This window comes from Gymnoscopelus braueri, assembly GCF_963280865.1.
Source record: "Gymnoscopelus braueri genome assembly, chromosome: 17".
In the NCBI taxonomy this organism is placed as follows: Eukaryota; Metazoa; Chordata; class Actinopteri; order Myctophiformes; family Myctophidae; genus Gymnoscopelus; species Gymnoscopelus braueri.
This window is the reverse complement of record NC_137617.1, coordinates 1,956,094-1,968,593: the sequence shown is the minus strand read 5'-3', so window position 1 is coordinate 1,968,593 and position 12,500 is coordinate 1,956,094. Positions and strand designations below refer to the sequence as shown.

At 42.7% G+C, this 12,500-nt stretch overlaps 1 protein-coding gene across 1 annotated transcript; it reads right to left on the bottom strand.

Moving 5' to 3' along the window:
• Window positions 1-5,165: 5,165 nt before the first annotated feature.
• On the bottom strand, window positions 5,166-10,471 carry LOC308104816 (leucine-rich repeat-containing protein 3B-like). The gene is made up of 3 exons (XM_080455345.1): window positions 10,265-10,471; window positions 9,427-9,495; window positions 5,166-8,442 (listed from the first exon to the last, which is right to left on the bottom strand). The coding sequence occupies exons 1-3, from the start codon at window positions 10,316-10,318 to the stop codon at window positions 7,600-7,602; spliced, it is 966 nt and encodes a 321-aa protein (XP_080311471.1). The 5' UTR covers window positions 10,319-10,471; the 3' UTR covers window positions 5,166-7,599.
• Window positions 10,472-12,500: the final 2,029 nt, after the last annotated feature.

Sequence of the window (12,500 nt, the reverse complement as noted above, 5' to 3'; positions counted from 1 at the left end):
TATTAGCTGTGATAAAAGTTCAATAGTTCACTGCAATGATCAGTAATTCTTTGCAGCTGTTGTTATAGGTAGCTATAGGTTTCACAGCTGTTTGAATTTGAATTGATGAGAAACTAGAAAAAGTGCTCCTCGGAGCACAGGTCTCCGCCAGGTCAGGTAGGTTATTGTGGCCTCCTGGTGGCGCTATAATAGGCCAATGTGAAAAGGGTGCCATTTCTACTTAGGCCTTGCACGGCAATCGGACACTGCATTCATGATTTGAGGCATTTTGTTCCAAAAAATGTGGTTTGCTAAATTAGACCTGCTGGTGGCACTATAACAGGCCAATGTGAAAAAGGTGGCATTTCTTCCTCGGCCTAGTGGGAATGTGCGTCCAAAATTTCACGGAAATCGCACACTGCGTTCATGATTTGAGGAATTTAGTTGAAAACGGACCTATCCTGCAAACTTTGGAATCCAATGTAGCCAAGTAGGATGGAATATGAAATATTGGACACATCCATCTTGATCACATGACTATAGAGATACTGGCCCTCATTTATCAACGGAGCGTATAAACCGGCTTATATTTTTCCATATATTCGGCCGTACACCAACGTCGAAGTCACATTTATCAACGTTTATCCTACACAACCAATCCTGGCGTACATCAGGTCGGAGCTTTGATAAATCTCACGTCTGAAAACGAGCGTCATTTAAATAACACGCCCTTAAATATTCTCAAAACGCCCCGATTTTACGACATGAAGAAGAACCAGAATACGACCACAGACATCAAAAGCCAATAAGAAAGAGTTTCCCCCGATCGCCTCGCCTCGCCACACACGCACACGCACACGCCCCTCTCTCTCTCACACACACACACACACACACACACACACGCCCGCCCAGCTGTGTTTATCATGTAATCCGTAGCGGTACAATCTTTGTCACGTAGGCTTGTAGCCTACATGAATGACATATTATGATACCAATCACATCGCCATGAATGGAATACGTTTGTATATTAATGTATTTGACCCATACCGAGCAGTGCACAAGCAGTCATGTAGGATATTCCCTGTGAGACTCAGACGGGCGGCAGTGATTCGTCACCGTGCCGCCACGTTAATAAGAGATTGGAGCGTCGGGTTTATATCCTTAACCCAGCCAGGTTGTAGTCTTCAAAACTCTCTATGACATAACTCCATAACATAGGACAAGCTACTGTACGTTTGTACACCTCACTGTCCATGAAAAGATCGTCAGGAGTCCCGAAAATGCGCTCGCAGAAGAGCTGTATATTTTGAAAATAGCAGATCTACAAGCTCACAACACGTCGCGATGCGACCCGTTTTTGAGCTTGCAGATCTGCTATTTTAAAATAGCCAATGCAACTGAATGACTGTTAAAGCAGTTTGTTTAAATTACTTTTTAAAATGTTATATTTTCACAGGGATTATTTATTAGTGTAGATATACATTTAGGAGTGGATTATGTGTCCAGATGCCTGTCAGACAGTCAGACAATGCTGCTCCGCAGGTCTAGAATGGAATAAACGGGCGCAGCCAACGTCAACAACTGGTCTCGACCAGACGTGAGATCTCAGCGTACGGTAGGATGAAGCCCACGTCAGGATATATTGATAAATGCCGAAAGGTGCGGTGATCTCGCCATACGCCCATTATTTGGGCTGCACCGCGTTGATAAATGAGGGCCACTGTGTGTACCGATTTGCATTATTTTTGGACAGAATCTGAAGGAGTAAGAGCAAAAAATGTGTTTTACAAAACTCAACCTCCTGGTGGCGCTCTAAAAGGCATATGTGAAAAATGCAGGACAAAGGTTTTTCCTTGGCCTCTAGGGAGTGTGCGTGCAAAGTTTCATGCAGATCGGTGCAGTTATAGCTAAAAACGTGAATCGGCCTGTTATAGCGCCACCATGAGGCTGATTTGAAAGTTTTCAAGTGGCATTTCTTCCTGGGCCAAGTGGTAATCTACGTGAAAAACAAACACGGAAAGCGCATGCTGCGTTCATGATTCGAGGCATTTTGTTGAAAATGAACCAATCCTGCAAAATTTGGAAGCCAATCTTAGCCAATCAGGATTTAATATGGAAAATCGGACAGATCCGTGTTGATCACATGACTATAGACATATTGTGTACCGATTTGCATGTTGTTTGGACAAAATCTGTAGGAGTAATATCAAAAAATTTGTTTTGCAAAAGTCGGCCTCATGGTGGCGCTATGACAGGCTGATCTAAAAAATGTGGGGCAGAGGTTCTGCTGTGGCATCCAGGGAGTGTGTGTGCGCAGTTTCACAGCGACCGGGCCAACGGTGGCGTAGATTAGCTGCTCGCAGACAGAAGGACGGACACACACGGACGGACAGTGGGCAAAACATACTCTCTCGCCATGCCTTTCGGCCTGGTGGAGACAATTATCAATATAATTTAACATCAGTCAGTTTCACAGCTGTTTGAATTTGAATTGATGAGAGAAACTATACATATAGTTTAATGTGTCTTAGCTGACCAGGTCAAAGCAATTAAGTTTGGCCAATCATGTTACTGATGGGGTGAGAGGGACTGCAAGCCAATCAAGGCCTGAGTGGTTTATACAGCCATGTGACATTAGCAAGGGAATATGCTGGCTGACTTCGAAGAGTGAAGATGTTATCTGTTGTCCACAAATGTTTTCTTCTTACTCCTTCAGATTCTGTCCAAAAAACACGCAAATCGGTACACAGTATCTCTATAGTCATGTGATCAAGATGGATGTGTCCGATATTTCATATTCCATCCTACTTGCCTAACATTGCCTTACTAAGTTTGCAGGATAGGTCCGTTTTGAACACAATTCCTCAAATCATGAACGCAGAGTGCGATTTCCGTGAAATTTTGTACGCACATTCCCACTAGGCTGAGGAAGAAATACCCCCCTTTTCACATTGGCCTGTTGTAGCGCCACCAGCAGGTCTAATTTAGCAAACCACATTTTTGGAACAAAATCATGAATGCAGTGTCCGATTGCTGTGAAAAGCCTAAGAAGAAATGGAACCCTTTTCACATTGGCCTATTATAGCGCCACCAGGAGGCCACAATAACCTACCTGACCTGGCAGAGACTTGTGCTCCGAGGAGCACTTTTTCTAGTTTTGAATCAGTTCTAACCAAAACTTATATTCCCTCAAGTTTTCCTCGTGACATAATGTACACATATACGTACCCCCAGAACATATGCTTTCAACACGTACAATTTAATGTTGTGGTCACCATCATCATCGGTGTAAAGAAGAGTGTGTGTGTGTGTGTGTGTGTGTGTGTGTGTGTGTGTGTGTGTGTGTGTGTGTGTGTGTGTGTGTGTGTGTGTGTGTGTGTGTGTGTGTGTGGTGGGGGGAGACAGGTCTCACGGCCCAGAATGCCATACCAGGAAAAAAGGAGGGTAAGACTATATATTAAGGTCGGGTCTATAATGCATTATAATCACATTTATATTGCATAATAATGCACTTATAAGGCCTTATACCACTTTTCATAATCATGCATAACAACTTATAACAAAGTTTATGAAGTCTTATAACTTATAATAATATATCTATATATAGTCTTATACCTTTATACCTTTGGGGGATACCTTGGGGAGCCCGAGGGAACATAGGGTCTAATTTGGGATGAGGGAACATAGGGCTGAGGGAACATAGGGTCTAATTTGGGATGAGGGAACATAGGGTTGAGGGAACATAGGGCTGAGGGAACATAGGGACTAATTTGGATAAAATAAAATTGTTAGGGATTGAGGGAACATAGGGCTGAGGGAACATAGGGCTGAGGGAACATAGGCATGACCCCCCCTCGCTGGTGCATGTAGCAACATTCAAAGACTAATTAAAGGGATTTCAGGTATCTGACAACAATAACATTCCCCTATTTACATTTTAATCTAGTTGGCTCTAGCTACACGTGTCCTTATATCTATTGATCTAACTATCAATAATGTACATTCTTTGTTTGTTTGATATCTATTTATTATTATCTTTTTTATTATTCTTTTCAGAAACACCTCACCATGAGTCTTAATATGAAAACTTCACACAATGTTGGCTTTCAATAACGCACCGCCCTGCCTGGCTGACATGTTATTCATATTGTGTGTTAGGATGATCAGATATCTACTGAATAGTAATGCAAAGCAGGCCTACTGTTTATGAATATGCTTCTCTTTCTGTGAAGATAATCATTTCCTGGCAGAGCCCTGCTTGCTTGCTGTCACTTTCTCAAATGTTAATCGTTAGGGTGGCTGTGGCTCAGGAGGTAGAGCAGGTCGTCCATTGATCCGTGGGTCGGCGGTTCGAATCCCAACTCCTCCTGTCCACATGTCGAAGTGTCCTTGGGCAAGACACTGAACCCTACATTGCCTCCAATGATTCGGTCGGCGCTAGCTTGCCACCATTGGTGTGTGAATGTGGGAAAAGTGGGGACGCTGGCGTCGACTGTTCGCCGCTCCACCTCCCAATGCCCCCCCCCTGTATGAATGAATGAACCATTGTAAAGCGCTTTGAGTAAGTTTGAGTACTTAGAAAAGCGCCATATAAATGCAATTCATTATTATTATTTTATTATTAAATGACACACACACACACACACACACACACACACACACACACTAAATTCTAATCATGCGTTCACACATCTGCATTTTCACCACAGAGCTGGAACAGGGTTGTTTGTTGTCGACTCCTCACACTGCAGCTGAAATAATTACTATTACTATACAATCCCAGCTCTCCTCTGTATCAAACTGCCTCGACGCCTTCTTTTAAAGATGGAGGGACACCGTTAGTAAGAATCTTTTTTCTTTTTTCTCTGTTTAACACAAGCATTAGGAAGGAAGGCAATAAGTTGAACAGGATTCACTGGTCAAGGACACGAGAAAACCACGATAAACACCTACAAAAAACTCGATTGAATCTGACATTTAAAAACGTGTCCATTGTGCTTTACGTAACATGTCTGATCTTTTCTTTTTTTTTTACAATCCACAGAGTTTGACTTTGACATTAAAGTTGATCAAAGACAACAAGACCATAAATATGAAACACTGAGGGAAGAAACGTTAGTTCTGTACAGTGCACACATGGGTGCAGTTATACATTATAGATAAGAAGCTTTATGGGGAGTCCAGAAAGCATTCCTTTAGTATTAAAGACATTAGAGACAGATCTCAACACTCAGGCAAGGAGCAGGACTGCAAGGCCTCACTTCCCTGGTTCCATGAACCTTGAAGCATCTTCATCATCATCATCATCATCATCATCATCATCATCCAGAGTTTCAATCTATGACTTCTGTTGTCCATAAACCATAAGCATCGGTCCATCTGTGACTCTCTGTTTTACAACCAACACGATAGGGAGTTGGTTTGCTGCTAGAAATGACCCTTTTATCAAAACAACATAATGACCTGTAAAGCTGTTATTTGGGCAACCAGTGAAAAAGCCAATGAAGTAAAACTGTTTCCACACAAAGTCTTTAGAGAAGACGAATAGCAGACTCAAATTAAACATGTTAGATTGTTTACGTAACCCTCCACCTGATAATAAAGGGTATTATTTTCCAGGAATATTTTCGTTTCAGGGTTTTGAAAAGCTGTGTGCGTCACAGGAGCATCAGGACGCCCTTTTTTTTTTAGTTAAAGTACATTTTTTCCAAAGTAACGACAGCAAATTAAGCGTGCGTTTAAAGCATGCAACCTTTCTAAACCATAAATGAGAATCACTTTTCCACTCCAAAGTTGTGACCCACCAACCACAGGGTTTTTACTGCATTGTATGTTATATGTCAGGACTAGGCCATGGCTGGTCTTTTGGCAGTATGTTTTCCACGGGGTTAAGACATTCTACTGTATATAGGCTACTGTAGGATAATAACATTATGTTATTAATGAGATTACATGTTCTCATAAGGTCAAATAATAACAAATCTTGATTATATAATGTACGGTAAAGGCTGTGGTCTATACATAATATATAATGTACGGTAAAGGCTGTGGTCTATACATTATATTTCTAAGTAATCGTCCACCATCACCATTATTTGTAAGCTACTGTATATCCCACAGCAAATGTAAACATTTTCCTGCCAAACGCAGCTCTTTGAAGTCAACAGCCAGCAGCTACAGCGTCCTAGAATATGATTCAATGTTCAGGCCAGATATTACAGTAGGTTTCATTAATATCATGAAAGCTGTTTAGAAGTTCCTGTGTGGAAAACAAGGAACATTTTCCAATAGCGTATTAACGTTCCAGCTTCAGAATCCACTCTGACACGTAATTAAAGGCATTGTGTATCATTAAGGTAAACATAAAATAAAACATCATGCCCAAAAATGTCCTTTCCTGTCAATTTGTCCCGATTTGTTTGTGTCGCAATGCACAATGCGTTGTGAGTTTGTATATCAGTTACTTTCAAGTAGCCAAAATATAAAAATAGGGCTTAAGAGTTTAAACTGTATATCATCTTGCTAGGGACCCCCGAGTCAAGGACCCCTGGGGGGTCCCTGGACCCCACTTGGAGAACCACTGCTTTGTGACATTAACGTGGCATCAAATAAATAGATTGGAGAACAAAGCTATCATTTGGTTCTTTTTATTTGATTTATTTCTCAGATTATGACCTAAAAAAATGATATTATATCCTATCAAAAATTTTAACCTGAGATTCAGATTTTCCAAGAGACAGGGACTAAATCTTCCCAACATTTTAGGGTTGTTTTTTGTAATAAAAAGCCATTCTTGGTTTCGTACTGACTGTAGAGTCTGTTTAGAGACTGTTTCTACATGATTCAGGTTCGTTGTTGAACTTGACATTCTGGGGAGGACCTTAAGAGAGCAATGTTCCACAACAGCTTTAAGCCTGAACCTCACCTTGATGTTTTAATTAGTGGCTCCCTGTCCCATTAACATCCCTGTCCCATTAACATCCCTGTTCCATCAACATCTCTGTCCCATTAACATCCCTGTTCCATGAACATCCCTGGTCCATTAACATCTCTGTCCCATTAACATCTCTGTCCCATTAACATCCCTGTCCCATTAACATCCCTGTTCCATCAACATCCCTGGTCCATTAACATCTCATCTGTATTCTTCTGCTTCCTTTCATACGGGCAGAAACCTTCTATTTAACTTTTTGTAAACTTCCTCAAACGAGAGCGTCCAAAGTAGTGAAAACAGCTGATCTGCAAGCTCACAGATCGGCCATGTTTTGGCAATCTATTTTTGCAAAAAGTGGGAAAGTGAAAGTGGTTAAGTGTGTCTGTGGGTTTTTATAAATATAATATTGAACCAATGAAAAATATTAACGATGTCATCAGTGATGTCATCAGACCACAGTGCCGATGTCATCAGTGATGTCATCAGACCACAGTGCTGATGTCATCAGTGATGTCATCACACCACAGTGATGATGTCATCAGTGATGTCATTAGTGATGTCATCAGTGATGTAATCAGACCACAGTGCTGATGTCATCAGACCACTGTACTGATGTCATCAGTGATGTCATCAGACCACAGTGCTGATGTCATCAGACCACAGTGCTGGTGTCATCAGTGATGTCATCAGACCACAGTGCTGATGTCATCAGCCTCGTCAGGTTTCTTGGGCTTGCTGGGGAGTGACTTGAGGTACTCGAGGTGTCGCCGGGCGTCCTCCTGGTTCTGCCGTACGTAGTAAACCACGTAGGAGATGACCATGGCGAACCAGCCAAACATGGTCACCAGCATGGCGTAGTCCGTGGTCCGCTTGGCCAGGTTGCAGAGGTCGGTGTCCACCGCCAGGAACGGCCGGCCCTCCTGGTCCCGGAGCTCCGAGCTGCGGCAGAGGACGCGCGCGGCCGCCTCGTGGTTGTGCGCCATGCCGCCCAGCGCCTGCTGCAGCGCGCAGTCACAGTGCCAGGGGTTGTCGTCCACGATGACACGCGCCTTGAGCCGCGTGAAGGCGTCCTTGTGCACCGACGTGATGCGGTTGTGCGACAGGTCCAGCACCTGCAGCGTGGCCTCCACGCCGCTGAAGGCGCCCTCGCTCAGCGTCTCCACCGCGTTGTAGGACAGGTTGAGCTCCCGCAGGAGACGCAGGCCGTGGAAGGTGCGGTCCGGCACGGCGCCGATCTGGTTGTGGTCCAGCCGCAGAAGCACCGTGTCCACCGGCAGGTCCGGGGGAACCTCCTTCAGGCGGGACTGGGTGCAGGTGACGTTCAGGCCGTGCAGGTGGGCGTCGGCCCGCTGGCACAGGCAGCCCTTGGGGCACATGGAGGCGGAGGGGAAGCACAGGGCCATGAGGACCAGGCTCTGCAGGAGCAGCACCATGGGGAGGAGGTCCAGAAGAGTCATACCGCTGCATCCCGCCCGGGGGGCCCGAGACCCCAGAGCCCCCTGGTGGTCACTCCTCACACACAGCCCATCCTGGAGACAAGAAGTACATCCTTCATTCATTCATGTATTATATGTCTTACTCAGGGGTTGACACTAAGGTCTCAGAGGCACTTGCCCGTCGGGCAAGTACAGGTCATTTTCTACTTGCCCTCAGGTCTTGCCCACTTGCCCGAAAAGTAAATCGTCCTTTATAAAATTATAGGTTAAATTTGAATTACCATTCAATAAAACACGTATTTTTTTACTTTCTACTTGCGAATTATGGGGCTGCACGATAAAAAAATGTCATACCTCAATATGTATGCCAAATATCTAAATAGCTATGAATATGACTATGGGTTGAAGGTAGGGTAAGTGATATTTTTTGGTTAAAACAAAAAGGGTTTTGTTATGGGTTAAAGCTCTAATTCTGATAGTACTCGTTGAGTACTCATTGCTATAGAGTGTTTGTTCAGTAACAGGGGTCTCTCTGTCTCTCCAGCTCTTTGATAGACAGAAATACATTTCCAGTTAGGTGACACCATTTCAGCCAATCAGGAGAGAGTACCCTACCCATTTATCAGCTTAATTTTTATAATGTTCCAGTTCCAATTTTACATGCTCATTTCTTTGTGTCGTCACTTCCAATTTCACTTGTTTAATCTGTATCCTGTCTGAGTTCTCTGTCCTGATTCGATAAAATTGGTATCCTGACTCGAAAAGGCATTTTCTGTTTAATAAAAAGAGCTGGAGAGACAACATGTGCACCTGCCCGTGGGGCAACCAGATAGCAAACTTCACCTGCCCTACCATTTTATTTACCTGCCCCGGGCAGGCGGGCAGGTGTTAGTGTCAATCCCTGTTACTGATGAATTGAGCAATACTTTTACTTTGGTACATTCAATATACAGTATTTTGATGCCAATACTTCTGTAGTTTTAAGTAACATTTTGAATTCAGGCCTTAACAGAGTATTTCTAACATTATGGTATTGATACTTTTACTTGAGTAAAAAAAGAGAAAAAAAGGGAGTACTTCTTCCACCAGTGCAGACGAGTCCTCAGCACCCGTCCTCTCCTCCCATTGGCCCAACGGGAGCTGCACCTGGAAGCACAGCATCAAACACCAATTTTCAGTACTTTTACTTCTACTCCACTACATCTTAGAGGCAAATAATGGTACTTTTACTCCACTATAATTATTTGACAACTTTAGTTACTAGTTACTTTGTATATTTTGATTATTATTACAAAACACAGACATTAACATCTTCAGCCCTATATATATATTTAGGCCATTTGAAATTAGCAGATTTACAAGCTCACAATGTGAGTTTGTAGATCAGCTATTTTCAATTGATTTGAATACATTTATTACATTTGAAAACTTTGTGAAATGGGGACATTCTGCATAACGGAGTACTTTTACTTTTGGTACTTTTAAGTACATTTTGATACCAATACTTTTTTTTACTTTTTACTCAAGTACATTTTGAATTCCAGACTTTTACTTGTAACAGCTGTATTATTTCTACATTGCAGTATTGATACTTTTACTTGAGTAAAAAGATGTGAGTACTTGTTAAACTACAGGAAACGCCAGGTTTGGCTGGAAGTGTTTTTTTATGTCAGTTAATTTTCAAGGCTGTTACTTTGGTTCGAGTCCCATAAACACAGATCTATATTGAAAATAGCCAATCTACAAACTCACAACAATAATTCCGTCATACAGTCTCACGGAATCTCTGTATAACATTCGGAGATTGTGGAATAATAGTCTGGCTGCACAAGACTAGTGGGCACATAAACATTACTGGGCATCTCAATGTTAAAGGGTAAGACCACTTTGGTAGAGGTTTGGGTTGTGTAGTTACCTTGCCATGATGTAACACCAAAGGTGGGAAAGAAATCAAAAATAATTGCTCCATTGATTAGAAATTGATAATTCAAAAATATGCTCCCATGATGCTGCCCTGTGTCTCCAGGGTTCTGCTTGTCTCTCCGTTCGACATGATTCAGATCTTTATCTTTATTAAATATGATTAAAAGTCAAACTAAACTAAAGTCTCTGCCGCTCGATCGAGCTCTCTACTCTACTGCTCAGTGTTGCCAGGTTTAGTGAGAGAAACAAGCAAGCAACCAGGTCCAGGAAAACAAGCCCAAAAAGAAGCAACTTTATTGGTTGCGTCTCTTGCTATTTTCAAAAACTCTTGGAATAAAATGTGGAATCTTTTTTTAAAAAGCCTAACGACACAAATGTGGTTACGGGGCTCCCTGGCACAAAACATTTTCAGATGGGGGTTATAGAGGGACAAATACATATTACTTTGGGGGGGTCCATGATATGAAAATATTTGTACTAGTTAAAATAATAAAACAATTGTGATACAAGACCAAATAATCAACTACACTTAAGAAACAAGGCCAAAAAATCGCAACCCACAAGAACCAATATTTACAGGCAACTTCACAGAAAGACAAGACCAAATGTCGCTTATAATAAGCGGACGTGGCAACGCTGCTACGGCTGCTGCTGCACCGTCCCATGGCCCGGGGCGACGGCCGCGCGATGATTGGCTCGGTCTTTTTTGGGGGGGGGTTGTCAGGGCAACCGCCAAAGAGTTGATTATTATATATATATATTTTTTTAAATGTAACTAAATTAACTTTTGGTACTTTAAGTATATTTTGAAGCTGATACTTTTGTACTTTTACTTTTTAATATGGGACTGTTTTACTTAAGTAAAACATTTGAGTTATTTTTCCACCACTGGTTACAGAACGTTGTGTCGAAGTCGTTTCAACGTCTAAGCGCACTGCAGACGGGGTCTGACGTGGACGTCGTATCGACGTTGTTTCAGGGTCTGAATCTCTGTGGTCTGAATTGGACGTCGTAGCGACGTCGTTTCGGCGTCTGACTAGGACGTCGTATCGACGTCGTTTCGGCGTCTGACTAGGACGTCGTAGCGACGTCGTTTCGGCGTCTGACTAGGACGTCGTAGCGACGTCGTTTCGGCGTCTGACTAGGACGTCGTAGCGACGTCGTTTCGGCGTCTGACTTGAACGTCGTATCGACGTTGTATGGACGTCTTTTTGCGACGGTGGTTAGTGGTGGTTACAGAGGTCGACATTGGAAGTCGTATGGACGTCGTATGGACGTCGTATGGACGTCAGTTGCTTCTGTGTTGAAGTGAGGTCTGTTGAAAAGACTGTCCGTGCAACATTGAATTATGGATTCAACGTTGCAAGGTCCCCAGTTTGATATGCACTAGGCCAGGGGTCTTCAACAGGGGGTCCGGGACCCCTAGGGGGTCCTCAACCCATAGTTACTACAAGGGGATCCGCCAAATCTTTGTGTGAAAGAAACCTTTTTGTCTTTCTTTTTTACATTAACGGTATAACAACCTTTTTTTACAGAAACCTAGCATCCCTACTCTGAGGGAACATTACCCGAAAATAGCCGATCTACAAGCTCACAACGCCTCGCAGCAGTTGTGAGCTTGTAGATCGGCTATTTTTGGCAAAGAGGGGTAACAAAGTGCCACAATCATTTTAACTTCATCGATACTTTATACGTTGGCTATTCACAAGGTTTATAAAAAAGATTAGGGTGGAACGGGGGGGGGGGGGGGGGTGTGGAACGGGGGGGGGGGGGGTCCAGATGACAGTGAAGTGACAATTTAAGGACATTTAAGACCTTTTTAATACCTCAAAAAAAGATGGAAAAAAGACAAGAAAGAAGCCCATTACTGCATCAAAAGTAATCAACAAACTCAGCTACTAAATATACTAACTACTAAAACTGGTCAAACATTGGCCAAATTGTCAAATAATATAAGAAAGAGGCAACATTTTTGAAAATAGCCAATCTACAAACTCACAACAATAATTCCGTCATACAGTCTCACGGAATCTCTGTATAACATTCGGAGATTGTGGAATAATAGTCTGGCTGCACAAGACTAGTGGGCACATAAACATTACTGGGCATCTCAATGTTAAAGGGTAAGACCACTTTGGTAGAGTTTTGGGTTGTGTAGTTACCTTGCCATGATGTAACTCCAAAGGTGGGAAAGAAATCAAAAATAATTGCTCCATTGATTAGAAATT